The 15182-nt window shown below is 29.3% G+C and overlaps 1 protein-coding gene across 1 annotated transcript; it reads right to left on the bottom strand.

Moving 5' to 3' along the window:
* Nucleotides 1–2954: 2954 nt before the first annotated feature.
* Nucleotides 2955–8726, bottom strand: LOC107449642 (uncharacterized). The gene is made up of 2 exons (XM_016065232.3): nt 7744–8726; nt 2955–3774 (listed from the first exon to the last, which is right to left on the bottom strand). Exons 1-2 carry the CDS (start codon nt 8571–8573, stop codon nt 3351–3353), a joined length of 1254 nt encoding a protein of 417 aa, XP_015920718.2. The 5' UTR covers nt 8574–8726; the 3' UTR covers nt 2955–3350.
* Between the last annotated feature and the right edge of the window lie 6456 nt (nt 8727–15182).

The raw sequence follows: 15182 nt of genomic DNA, 5'->3' as shown, positions 1-15182 counted from the left end.
GCAAATTTAAAATTAACATTAAAAGCATCTGACAGTAGATAGCTACAATCTGACTGTAGATAGCTATATATTGTAGCATTGTAATCTGATTGTAGATAGTTACAGACCTCAAAAGCTCTAAGACACATTTAAGCTTAATCAAACAGCAATAAAAAATTTAAATAATCCCCTAAAAATATTATATTTAAATAAAAATAATAATTTATTTATTAAATTTCGTGGTTTAACTAAAGTTTAATATAAAGTTTTTTTTTATCAATTATTAAATTATTATTCCGTTTGTATAGTTCATTTATTTTTTTAAATGAATACGTAATAATATTTCAATTTATAACCGTCGTTGAACAGTCGACCAGATTTTTGCGTTTACGACTACTAATGTTCACCTTCGTAGCCTTGCAATTTTAAACCCAATCCAGAAGACAAAAGAACACCTGTATCAAGTGTTGGGAGAAATTTGCATTCATGGAGGACTTTTTGATGGAACTAAACGGCATTTACCTTACATGGAGAGGAAAACTTCTCACTTTTAGCCTGACAGCAAGGGAACTCTAACCCATGATTCGACTATCACTGAGGTTATTTTTACGTCAACAGTGTGGTCGGTGCGAGCCGGGTGGAGAATTTGTTCTGACCTACCATCACTGGGTTTCGAACCCGGGCCACCTCATTGAGAGACGAGCGCTTTATCCCCTGAGCCACCACGACTCTATACGTTATAAGAGATGCAACTATGTATTTCTTAAGGGGAGCATATAACCAAATAAACTTTGTTTTTATTATCTTAATCAAATCAAAACCACCGAAAAAAATTTTAATGAAGCTTAGGTTTTTAATTCTGCGAAATTTACATGTTGTGGTGTAATTTATTTCACATTTTGCCATAAAAAAATCATTTTACTAATGTAGTAAAAGTATTTTAGTAATTTGCATGGCTGAAACCTAAAGAATTTGGTCTGTTTTAAATTACAATAACACTATTAAAAATAGCCAATAGACACAGGCTTTAAGGTATTATTTTAAAATTTTTGCATTGAATACACATGCATATTTAATATGAAGTCAATTAAATGATATTACGTCTAAGTTTATTGTACTTAATTGTCGTAAACTGTAAAAGTTTTGCCAACATCTTCAATGTATATTTTGATATCTTTGCCTAGTATGAATTCATAAAAAATTTTAAAAAATAAAAACGAAGAAGGATTAGAAGCCGCAAATTATTACTTAACTGTATACAAACTGAATAATATCTAAAGTGAACTGAAGATACGCATAAATTAATATGACTTAACTTAAATTAACTTACATAACTTAAAATGACGGATCATTGACGAAACAATCACAGAGCCCGTGCTAGGAATTCGTCATCTCACCAAATGCGATAAAATCGTAAATTCGGGGTAAAAAAAAATTATGTCTTAGCAAAAGTATTGGCGTGATTTTTTCTGTCAAAAAGAAAAATATATATTCCCCTCGATCCTGGGGGAAGAAAAATTTTTAACACAGCTTGTATTTTTTATTAGATTATAGCAATTAAGTGGCCGCAAGTTGCATATTATCAACTAACTATTTTTGCAAAGAAATTATTTTTTCGTAGTAATAACCTGGCAATAACATATTCAATTAGGTGACAGTAACATAACGTTGCTTCCGGCTTATCCTTACACTGCTCTAATCTAATAAGTGATCAAAAAGTAACCTCAGCTAATTCCTATTTCTTTTCCTCAAAGACGATAAAACATCTACATTTTTCATCCCCTCTTCCATTCATTCCTTCAACTGCAAAATGAGATTTGATTTGAATTTGCATTTTTATAAAATAATTCAATTTATAATAAATTTGTATTTTGATTTACAGTTTTCTACGAAAAAAATATCAATAATGCCTATGCCTTTGGCTAAGAATTTTAAAATATGGCTAATACTTTTGATATATTTGGCTAATTTACTGGCTAATAATTTGAAGTCCTTAGCGCTGGCCCTGGATTTAATGTATCAAAACCAATTTATTTGTTGTGTAACATCAACAAAAAATAAAATTAGTTTTTCTCGTCTTTAATATTTATTAAACAAATTAATTGGTTTTGAAACTTTGCGTTTGTATACTCTGAGCCACTGCAGCAACAGATCGTATTGATTTCCCATTATACCAACTCGATATTTTCTGGAAATGCATATAATTCAAAATAACATGTTGCAAATTGTTTTTGCGTGTTTATGGGAAAGAGGCATAATTTTTTTATTCATGGGCTTATTTATAATATGATGCTGTTTATTCAACGAAAATTAATTCCCACGTTTTATCTGTGCATAAATTAAATGTGAATGCCTGCGAAAGATTAATCTTACTTTCTATCGGATTAAGGGTAGGGGGGTTTTGACATATAACGTAAGCAATTAAAGAGGAAAGGGCTGCAATTTGCTTATTTTTACTGCAAAGGCAATGTTTACGTATGATCCTAAAATCAATATTTTTAATGCTATAAAAATAGCTGAAAAGAAATATTTTAAGACTCACATTTGGAAAATCTTCAAATTTGAAATAACAGTTAAATTTGGTAAAAGGAAAAGATGGAAAAAAGGTTACATCGTGGAGTTTCAAAATATTACAGAATAAATTAAAACATAAACGCTAAGTTACATATTTCATTTGAATTTGATCCTAAATTTCATAAAATTAGATTACTGCAATAAAAGTTTAAGCGAAAAGTTAAAGCAAAGTTAATGATTTGCTTATTTTTGCTGAAAAAAAGCGAAGGGGAGTCCGAAATTGCAAAAATATACTTACGTGATATTTGGAAGTCCCTTAACTTTGACAAAAATTTTTAAAATTTGAAATAAATTTTTTTCTCTTTAAGTTAAGCATTTACTATCTGCATGCATAGTTCTTTTTTTACTCAATTTTTGAAGAAACTTTTAACAATAATTAACAATATTAATATTAAAAATAATTAATAATTAAGTAACTTTATTACTTCGCTATTGCATACCCATGTAGAATTACATTAAACTATGTACACAACATACTATCTCTTATGGCAAGCAAATACTTTCACAAAATTTCACATTTCATTTGACATTTCACAAAATCACTTATCTTTTTTGCTCAACTAACAAAGAAACACTCTGCGTTGTTTAGTGAAAATTTCTTCTCAAACAGGCTCGCTGCTTAACAATCACGGAAAATAATCTCAAACCAACAGTGGTAATCAATAAATTTTGCTGCTTATAAGCAGTTTTATGCTTATATATGGAAAGAATTTCATAAAATTTTTCACTGTTTGGAAAATATTTTACCTAAAAAATGCAGACTGTTCCCTTGTTGATAAATTTACACTAAAATTCAATCAGATATCATTCAAATTCACTATTCCTAAATAATGGTGCAAAGTCCGGGGTATAAAGAGACTCTCTATACCTTTGGGAAGCTGAAAAGAGTCCGCAAGACTTGATCGTACCGCACATCTTGACAGATGCTTTAGCGTTCTGGGTGTAGATACAAGGTGAGTGGTGCCAATTACGCATCTTTCGTACAAAATCCAAACACGTAAAACTTCCACCAATAAAAAGTCATTGTTGCCAGCTAAACATAAAAAGTCACTGCTTGTCAAAAAAGGATCGGGTATGGAGCACCATAGCAATTTTAGAGCTTTCACTGAATTATGTTTTAATAAGAAATACGCTTGCAGTACACGGAATGTTTTTCTCTGTCTATTCATGTCGTTTAGGATATCATTGAATTCTTTCCTTTCAGCTGCTTCAAGATCATTTCTGAAATAAAATCAAAAACACATTTGTTATCAACATATCAAAGTGGAAATGCAATTACTTTATTTAAAATTTTTATCATACACAAAGGCAGATATCAATTTGAAAATTGTCAGAATTCGTTTCTAAATAAGAATTACGAAATGGAGTTTTTTTAACCTGTCCTTGTCAATTTTTTAGGGCTCTGTGGGTTTTGTAATTTGAAAAATAAAAAGAAAATTATTAACACTAGAAGGACAAATGTACCAATTTTCCCCTCACATTTATTTTTTTTTCTTAAAAAATTCAGTAATTCATTTCTGAATTTTCATAATTTTATCCAGTTTAAGAGCCTATTTAATCATGCAAGGGTTAGCCATATAGGAATCATCGTATATATAGAACCATATACCTAAAATGGCCTTTTTCTCTGCTAAAGTATTTCGGTAGGTACCTGATAACTCCAGGTAGCTTTGGATATTGAGTACTCTTTAGTAAGCGTAAGGTATTCAATTTTATAAAATAGAAAAAAATATTTCAACATATCTTCGTTCTACAGTAGACTGATCGTAAAACACGGTTCTCAGTATATCACCGAAGGCAAACACCTCTGGCTGGGGTCAAAATGAGGGTGGGTGACCACTTTGATCAGCCTGTGAAAGTACCGAGGGTGTACGGTATTTGTCATCGTTAAACTGTCTTGAGTAAAGTGATTGACTTCGCGCGTAGGTCGTCGAGCTACCAAAGCAAGGGTACCCTTTTAATGAATAAAATAAAACGAAAATAATTCAAAATATAAATTTGTCACTTCTAACTAATTAATATAATAATTTTTAATATTTTTAACGAAAACTATTAATTTGGAACTAATTGTGGGGAAATTGGTATTTATATAATTCTCCTCATATTAATGTTAGAAGCGATAAAAAAGGAATTCGGCTCTCGAGAAACTCTTTAAGTTTAAAACGTTGACTTTGTTCATAATTTAATAAATAAATCTGCAGCTAATACAAGCATCCAAGAAACCCATAGGAAGACGCTATAGGAAGATATATATAGACTTTAGGTGCCCAAGAAAACCATAGAAAGATACTATACACACGGACTGGTTTAAACTCCCGAAACTGAAATAACAAATATAGGATTTTTCCCACTAAAACAAGGATACTAATTAAAAAACTTTTTTTCAACAGTCAAACATTTTTTTTCTTTAAATTTCCAATCAAAAATCAAATTTAATTTCTTTGCGTTTCATAATTTGTGCATCTAAGAATTATATTTAGAGCATAATGGCACAGAAAGCCGAATGCGACTTTATTGCTCCAAAGTCAATATCGATATTAAGCAGGAAGCAATACTTTCTTTCGATATATGTTCTGTACAATACTCCTGTAACGGTGATAAGCACACAAATTGACAAAATTAAACTATGGTTAAAAACATATATGTGAAGTGTAACGCATGTATAATATGTAAAACAAAATTAAATTGAAATTAGGAAAAATGTCTAAGGCAAATCAGAATCTCTGAACTAAAATAATATTTCTCTAAGAACTTTTCTTTCTTTAAAATGTGCAATAATATTGAAATTTTATTATTAGTCAAGTAAATTTGTCAAAAAAATAAAAAATACCAGCATTAATGGTATTAATGGCCAGCATAATGGAGAGAAAAGCTCTGAACATAACACTCTTCCTTAAGTTTCTAAGGAATAGAAATTTCTGTTTTAATAATTTTGAATACGTAAGTTATTAGTTATAAAATATATCAATTACGATTACGAGAATGTTGATAGCCCGTCCGAGAAAGAAAATTTTATTCAACTGCGATATTATTAACTATATTTTAAACATATTACAAGCAAACATAGATATAAAAGTTTGAAACCTTATCGAAATAATATCCTGGCTACGATCCTGATGAGTACAAACCGTCACGAAAGTTAGAACTAAAAAAAATGGTACAGCCTGCACTAATTAATGTGACCCCCGATAAAACGACCAATGCATAAATTCATGTTCACTTTTGAATAAAAGCAATATTATTTTAATATCCAGTAAAACAGACGCTCTGGACTGTTCATTCCAATATAACGACAGAAATTTTGTTATTTCATTTCAAGGAAATTATTTAAGTCATTATTTCCTTTGATATTGCAACACAATAAATGTAAATAAAAGAAGAGTGACATGATTCTTAAACTCTTCCCCGAAGTTCTAGAATGGTGGTAATTTATGGTAATCCATGAAGTGTGTAACTTTCTTTTCGAAAGATACAATAGATTTATCAATCATATTTTTCTGGTTTGAAAATTGAATTTACTCCTTTTGTAAAATGTCCGTGCCCATATGTGTGTTAGTTTTAAGTTAAAACATGTGGTCTTGTTATCTTAACGTATTTTGTTTATCGGAAATGACAACCTCAGAGCAGGTTAATTATTTTTAATGCATTTTTCCTCTATGAAATACTACCTTAAAGGGTACTTTTATACAAGAAAAAAATTCTGTTACTACCAATTTTTTTTATTAGTTTAAAAATTCCTAAAGTTAAGCATTGCTTTGTTAAAATTAGCCAAGTATTTTTTTAGCTATGATTTCATAATTGCGATATTATGCACCCACAATAAAACGATCCCTTGGTCCACGAAGTTCTTTCTATTGCGTGTCGGTTTCTATGACAACAGCCATTTACACATTCTTTTCACAATTTCACAGCACAGTTTTTTGATTCAAAATTATTAGAAAGGCCGTGATTAGAACTTTCAGAAATTGCATTATTTAAAAACTGCAATTTGCTACAAAAGTTAGACAAAAAGTTTGAAAGTAATGTATGTAATATGTTTTATAATAATATATGACTGGTCGATTCAAATTACGCATCTAGCGAGCACTGACCACAGTGCTAACAAAAAAATATCCTCAGTGGTAGACGGATCATGGGTTAGAGTCCCCTTTCCGTCAGGCTAACCGTGAGAAGCTATCGTGGTTTTCTTCTCAATTTAAAGCAAATGCAGATTAGTTCTATCGAAAAGCCCTCCATGAAGGCAAATTACCCCATTACTTGATCTGGGAGTTCCATTTTTTTCTGGATTGGGTTCAAAATTACGGCCACGTAGTCGAACATTGATAGGCATAAACTCAGAATTGGATCGGTTGTTCAACAATGGTTATAAAATACAATAAAATACCTTTTTTAAAACTAGAAATTTTAAAAAAAATATCATTTTTACTGAAAAATGATTAATTAAGAAGGATTGTTTTATGTATAATATTCACTAGCCAAATGTATGCTTAATAGTGTGCAAAGATACTTATACTTTCTACAACTTCAAAATGAATCCAGCCAAGTCGTTTCTTAAATTACAATCGATTCAAATTTCGCATAAGTAATACATTTAAAAATCTAAAGCAAATACGAAACATGGAAATCTATTAATAAAGCTCTATTCTTCTTGTCCTATATTTAAAACCTATTCTACGAAGAAAAAAAATTGAAAAATTTCTAAAATTAACGGTACACATAAATCTTTTAATAAAATTCAATTTTTTCTTATCCTATATCAAAAACCTTCTCTTTTAAAATACATTGGGAAATTTTTTCATCGAGTTTATCAAAGAAATGTATACATAAATGTATGCTAAATATTATATATCAAAAACAGGGTACGCTAAATCAATCTTATATAATATAATAAAAAGTGAACTATTATCGCATAAGGAACATTTTCTTTAAAATTACTGTTCTAATAAAAATGAATCTCTGTATATTTATATGAAAAATTTTATTTTAATAAAAAGTTAATGATTTTTAATATTTTTTAAAAATACCTTTCAAATTAGTGGAAAGACTACACATATTACTAAAAAAAATTATGCGTTTATAAATGGCTATTTTTTAAGATTTTAATTTTCTCGTTTAAGCATTACCGAACATAGAAATTTCACAGTAAGAAGTTATGCTCTTATGTATAAAATTAAAGAAACGAAAACTTACTTGTAATAATAAATAATCCATGCCTTTAGTTTGCCATAAAGCATAGGAGAAAAAACAGACTTCACACCAACTGTTAGAACATGTAAAAAGTTCCTGGTGTCTGTACTGAGGAAACATGAGCACATAGTTACTTCAGCTATCAATGATTCACGCCACAATCCCCAGACAGGGAACTTCTCTATCAGAACACATTTGAAAAAGAAACATAAATCCAGACTGTTTCTAAAAAAATCTCGGTAGACATCCTGCCTAAGGCAAAATGTTTTAAAAATGCCCACCACAAGTCGGGTCCATCTTGTTTTTATCTGACGCGATAAAATTAAATTTCTTAAAAGAGTCCAATACAATGTCATTTGTTTGAAGAGTCGATGTCTGGGTAAATATCTGACGTATAGTTTTTCTATTATTTTCAAGGCAAGTTGAAAAGTTGCAGTTGGATCAGGAGAAGAAGCTATCCTGCGATGCAATTCTTCCATAAAATCACCACTCCAAGAGCACAAGCCGATGCAATTAACCTTCTTTATTACATTGAGCGTTTTCTTACCATCTAGAAACATCCATACATTATTTACTTCTGAAAGCGGTTTTGCGTAGAATTGTTTGGTACCAATTCCATCCAGACTTAAAGTAGAAACGAGTTGAAGATCTAGATGTACTCTTTTCTCACCAATCGCATCCAGCTTACTATATCCATGCTGTTTGAGAAATCCTTCAAATCTTTCCACTATCATCGGAAATTCCGTGTAGTTTTGACCGGGATTCAGATCTAAGACATCAATCCATTTAAATCGATTGAAAGTGGCATCATTCCTGACCATTGGATAAAGCATTATGAATTAATATATAAATATCCGAAAATTTTACATTTGTTATTTGCTTAGAAAGTTCAATTATAATTTTAAAGGAGACCGTAGTGCAAAATATTTCTCGTGTAAACGTACCGCTGAAACTTATAGTTCTGTTTTGCTTCTTTGAAAAGGGTCTGTTATCACATGTGTGTAGTCATATTTATCATTGGTGATTATTCACAGATAAACTACAGAATTTCCAGATTTGAGAAAAAGCGCTACCATATGAAATCTCTATTCTTTTCTAATATTGTATTTTATCAGTTTTTTGTGCTAAAATTACTAGTTTGACACGTGAGAAAACCGATTAATCAATTGTTATCATGACAAATCAGTTATGTCTAATCCTTACATTCTTAACTACTCACTCAGTCCTTAACGTACAAACTCGGACATAAAGAAAGCTACAGCAAATTTAATTTTCAACAGTTCCTTTAAAAGCTGATAGTTAAAGACAAATCTGTAGAATGATATTGATTAAATGCTCTATTTCAAGAATCCCCCATTTCAGCTGAGTGTATGGGTTAAGAATAGGGGGTGGACATTTCAGGGTCATTAGACTATATGCGGAGAAGGAATGACGAATGCATAACAATAAAATCATTACTGATAAGGCACATTCTTTCGTCTCTGAACTTAGAGATCTTTTTACAAATTAAAAAATGCTTCGAAACTGTAAAACAATTTTATTGAAAAATGTATATAAAGTAAATAAGAAAAATAAATAATATAAATATATATGTAGTATATACAAATAATAAAAAATATAAATAGAAAATATAACCTGTTCACATGAAAATAATTTCGAGTAAAATTAAAATAATTATTTTTGTTTCTTACTGTTTAATTTAATTTTGATCAAAACTATTTAGAAGTTGCATCCAAATATATTAGGCACGTAAATTATTAAGGCCTGCAAATATATTAAGAAAAGTAATTTTAAATAACAAAAGAAAAAAATATCACAAAAAATCAAATTTTTAATAAATGAGGAAAAGAGAACCGATGAGGATACATAACATCCATACATTATACATATAAAATAAAATATATATTAAATATATACAAAATAATATATATATAAAATATGTATAAAAATAAATGTAAAATATATATATATAAATAATAAATAAATATAAAATACATATCAAAATTAAACTAACGATATTTAATTTTCAATTTTAATTATTTCCTCTATTGTTTTCTTCAAAATATAGGGTTATTCTTACAATTGAAAAATGCTTCGAAACTGCAAAACAACTTCATTGAAAGATAAATATTATAGATGTTAAGTTTTGAATTTGAATTTTTTCCTCTATTGTTTTCTACAAAATTTAGAGTTATTCTCACAAATTGAAAAATTCTTCGAAACCGCAAAACAATTTTATTGAAAGATAAATATTACAGATGTTTAGTTTTCCATTTTAATTATTTCCTCTATTGTTTTCTACAAAATTTAGAGTTATTCTTACTATTGAAAAATGCTTTGAAACAGCAAAACAATTTCATTGAAAGATAAAATTAAGATAAGTTTTCAATTTTAATTATTTTTCTATTGTTTTCTACATTTAAAGTTATTCTTACGAATTGAAAAATGCTTTAAATCCGCAAAACAATTTTAATGAAAAAAATATATATAGCAGTTGTTTAGTTTTCAGTTTTAAATACTTAGCTCGATTATTAATCTGCTAACTTTTCAGTAGTGCGTCTTTTCGATTTATGCATCAATTTACATCAGTCCCCTGAAAGACATGAAAACGGTGCTTTACCGATTTGCGTGACTTAAATGCCTATCTTATCAAGTAAGATAGTACTTCCTGCATAATATTGTACGCTGAATCGAATGAAATCAAAACAAAATTTACAAAACCAGCAATTTAAAAATTTAAGTTTTTATGCATAGAAAGTACATTTTGTACTTTTACCTGCCTAAACATTTGATGGGTATAAGTACAAATTTATTAGATAAGTGTAAGAATTATGTGATCGTTATAGTGACAAACAAGATAACGGATCATAAGCAATTTTTATGCTAAATTGAATGAAACTAAAATCAAATAGATAATGCTAATAGTTTACCCGTTATAAAGGTATTATTTATAAAAATTACTATTTTTGTATTTATCCCTATATATGCAAATAAAATTGCCATCTACACAAGTAGAGCATTTTTAAAACAAAACAAAAATTCCTGTTTTGGCTTACCGCCTAGTAAAACTGCCTAGTAAAATCCAAACTAGGCAGAAAGAACTAATAGTTATAAAGTTATAAGCGTTTTATCCGCAAAAAAAGAAGTCAAAGTAAAAAATTATAATATAACTTCATTAAATTAATGGATTATAACTTAATCATTAAATTATAACATCAATAAACTTCAAACTTTCATCACTTACACCACTCAACAGTGTGTTTTTAAATATAAAATGTAAGATAGTCTTCTCATTAGAATGGAAGTTAAAACGGGTATTGAATTAAAATTTCTGACTATTTTTCTCCACATAATTATAATAATACAATTCTGCACTCTTCGTTTTCAGAAGGTTATTTAATCTTACACTTCTGATAATTTCTAGTTTTATGAAAAATACCTTTTATCTTTGTATTTAACAATGAAAAAATCAGCTCAGAAGAAAAATCAACTATCATCGACTCAAATAAGAATAAAGTTGAATTTTAAAAGAACAATTTGGAAATGAGCAGTTTTACACTTTATAAATCACTATGGTGTTGCCGTAAATAAATGATGTCAGGATTTTTTTTCTTTTTTAAATAATTTTGACCACTTTCTTCTCTTTGTCACAAATGTCACACTCTACTACCATACCCCTCATCTTCTCTCCTTGTCACAGTGTCACATATTATCTAAACATATCTAAGCAGTACAGAAAAAGAAGAAAAAACACGTGTTGTAAATGGTATTTCAAATGTTATTTTTTACTATCAACTAAGCTTTTTATGACTATTAATGCTTTTATTGCTTTTTATGTAATGATGGGATATATACTTAGTTTGAAGGTAAAAATATAAAAACAAATATTATAATTATTTAGAATGTGATTTTAAATATTTTTATTATAAACAAAATGTGTGATGACACACTCATATTTTAATTCCACTCCTATCCACCTTTCTATCTTTAAGACACTTAAAAATTTTGGCTCCGTATTCGACAGCTTTTTAAGTTCGGTATCTTTAGTGATTGTAGTGATTTAAAAAACATAAATACTATTTCAGATAATCTATACTAAAGTAAGAAGAAACCAGAAGAGAAAAAAAAGACAATCAATAATTTATATTCATTTTTCGAAAAAAGTAGTGTGCTTAGAAAATTGTTAGCTGTTTTGCATCAAATAATTTTAAGCAGCGGAATGAAATTAATTTTTTAGCAATGTTTTATTCTTAGCTAGCAGACAATAATGCTAAGCTCTCTTTTTAAAAAAACTTGACAATAATTTAAAAAGGAACTTTACTTTAAAGAAAACCTAAATTAAAATCTTTAAAAAATTGATTATTATATTAATGAAGAAATAATATACGTAGAAGCGTAAAGAATAAGATTTTTAAAAATGTTAAAATTTAATTAAATAGTTGGTAAAATAATTCTGCGAAATTCTCCTGACAGGTGATTAAAAAATTTATTTTAAGATTAAGACGATATATAATATGTTGAGAAATTTTAAGATGCTAAAAAATTTTGGCTACTTATTCGTATTAATAATTATAAAATATACATTGAAGAAATTGATAAATATATAATTCCAAATCTATGCAACGTATGTATATCATTGAAATTGTATCAATTATTGAGAAAACAAACTAAAAAATAAAATATAATCACATTAAATAAGCACAATTTGGTGTTTTAATCAAATTCTATTAGAAGCATGCTTTTATAAAACTCGACATTCGTTGAATAAAATGTTTTTTATTCAATAAAATGTTTTATTCAAATTTTGTTTAGTAAATTATGGATAAATTTTTAGACTACTAAAAAAAAACATCGTGTTTTATACTTAAAAGAAATAAAAATAAAAAGATTAGCAATCGGTTATCAGCGAAGAAAATATGATTGAAATTTTACGCTACGAGCGCAAAGTCAAGTTCCTCGTAAGTTAATCACATTTTAATATTAATCGCCCCATTTAAATATTTCTTCATTGTCGCCAAATTATTTTTTTAAAAATAATTAATTTTTAATTTTTCTCAGCTTCTATTTGATAAAAGCAGTTGAAACTTTAGATTTTTCAATCGAAAAATATGTTGATTAATTATGGTATAAAAAAAATTCATACCTTATAATTCAACATTTTTTCATCCTCAATTTAAGTAAATAATAAAAAATAATAAATAATTATTAAAAAAAAATTTTGCCGGAAATTATCCTTGGGTAAATAAGTTTTATGAGTGGGTGCAATTTTTTTAATTGCTTTTAAATTAGTTTTAAAAATATTAATAAAAACGCAAAAAGGAAAATTAAAGTTAAGAGGTCCAAACTTTGAATCGCCCTCTGGACCAAACTATGAGGACCACATCTCCCAGATTGCGGCTACCCCCTATATTTTGAAGATTAAGAATCCAAATATGCAAAAAAATATATGTTTATTCAGAGAAAGTACGTTTTTGTGTCCGATTTCGTAACTTAATTAATAGTTAGCACTAAACAATTAGCATATTTGAGGTCAACCCCCAGAAACCATTAAGATTGGCACTTAGTACGTGAAAATCGGATCATTAGAACGAAAGTTATTCAGGATGATATCTTTTTTTTTTTCTTTTTTTTATGCCGACTGCACACTGAGAGTTCCAGAAAGATTTCCTTCAATATGTATTTTTAGAATATAAAATATAAAGCAAAAAGTTGGGGTCGCAAATAACGCACATTGGGGATCTCAAATAAATATTTAAGCGAGAATAAAATGAGGATGCAATTGAAATCCAGCAAATAAGATACAATAGAGAAAGGCGAATGTAATAAACAGCGAAGTGGTTAAATTGAATTTAAATTTTTTTTCACTTTTTTTTTTTTTTAAGTGTTTTGTACTACATAAAAACCTTGAAGTCTGCGAAAATTGGAGATTATTTTGGTGTGAAAACCGAAACTATGATTTTCGGGTCGTAGTAGATCAGTGGTAATAAATAGCATTGGACTTCGGCTCAGATTGTCCTGATTTACAATCTAGCGAATTTTAACGATTCGCTCTCTTTTTTCAGAGGTTTTCCTCTTAGTTGTAAATGGTCGCAATTGTAATGCAAGCTTTTATTTATTTTTTTAAATTTGTTACCTAAACTAAAAAAAAAATCAACAATCAAATTTTTATTTTACATCAGAAAATGCCAAACAAGAAAGCGGGTCGTTAACGCCACTGGATTGAAAAATCGTGACTGAGGTTTGATCCTCAAAGTCGCTAAGACCCACCGAATACATACGTGCTCGAAAATCCTGAGGTCAGTCGATAAGCAAGCAGTACCATGGGTATAAGGATCCGGATAAAATTTCCTTCCCCTTTAGCTATGTCGAAATTTTAAGAGTAAGGTTAAGAGAGTATCTTATAGGAATAGTGCTGCCATCTTACCGGGGTCTTGTACTAAATCACACTTTTCCACTAGCGGTGCTCTCTTGCCAAACGAAAGGTGCTCCTTTTACCCTCTATTCGCAAAGCCATTGGCTGGTGAACTGTTTTCCAAGTGTCATTAGAAGCAAAAACATAATTTTACGTCAAAAACATGTTCTGCAGTAAGTCTTTATTGATTTTAAACCATTGGTTCCTTAAGTTTATGTAATTTCAAAATTATATAAATGTAAGAATGAAACTGAGTCTAATTTTCGTTTCTTTATTTTATTTTTTTAACAGCTCCGTGAATAACAGTTTGTCATCCTTGAAATTTTAATGAAATTTTTTTCCTACTATTTCAATATTAGCACAGTAAAACCAAGTGATAAATTGATTAGTAGCTTTATTAATTCTTTATCGGCTCCCTTCAGATTTTGAAGTGACGATCAGTCTTAACGATCAGTCCCGCAATGGACTGATCGTTAAGACACGGTTCCCAGCAGATCACCGAAGTCAAGCATCACTGACTGCGGTCAATGTGCGGGTGGGTGACCACTTGGATCAGTCTGCGTAGGGACCAAGGGTGTGCGGTATTGGTCCTCGTTAAAATGTTCTACCGTAAAGTGCTCGACTTCACGTGCAGGTCATCGGGTTACCGAAGCGGGGGTGCCATCCCCCCTGCAGAGGATCAAAATTGTGATGGCATGTCTTCGGATCATCCTCAGGGATGTTTCCCAGACCGTCGCCAATAGCCCATTGTGCAGCTCTAGTACGACGTAAATGAAAAATCAAATTAATCAGATTTTGAAAGAAAAGCAAAACCGTTTGAAAGCCAATCTCACTACACTAAAAATAAAAATATTAAAAAAAATTGCTGATGCGAATCTGAGGTGCAGGAAAATTTTATTGATCAGTTTTTCATCTGTAAACATATTTCTCCAATCAGATTCTCAGTTACGGCCACGAATCTTTTTAATACAACGAGAACGGTTCCTGAACATTATGTNTTTCCCAGACAGTCGCCTATACCCCATAGTCC

The sequence above is a fragment of the Parasteatoda tepidariorum genome, chromosome 4, assembly GCF_043381705.1.
Source record: "Parasteatoda tepidariorum isolate YZ-2023 chromosome 4, CAS_Ptep_4.0, whole genome shotgun sequence".
NCBI classification, from domain to species: domain Eukaryota; kingdom Metazoa; phylum Arthropoda; class Arachnida; order Araneae; family Theridiidae; genus Parasteatoda; species Parasteatoda tepidariorum.
This window is presented reverse-complemented; position numbering and strand designations above follow the sequence as displayed.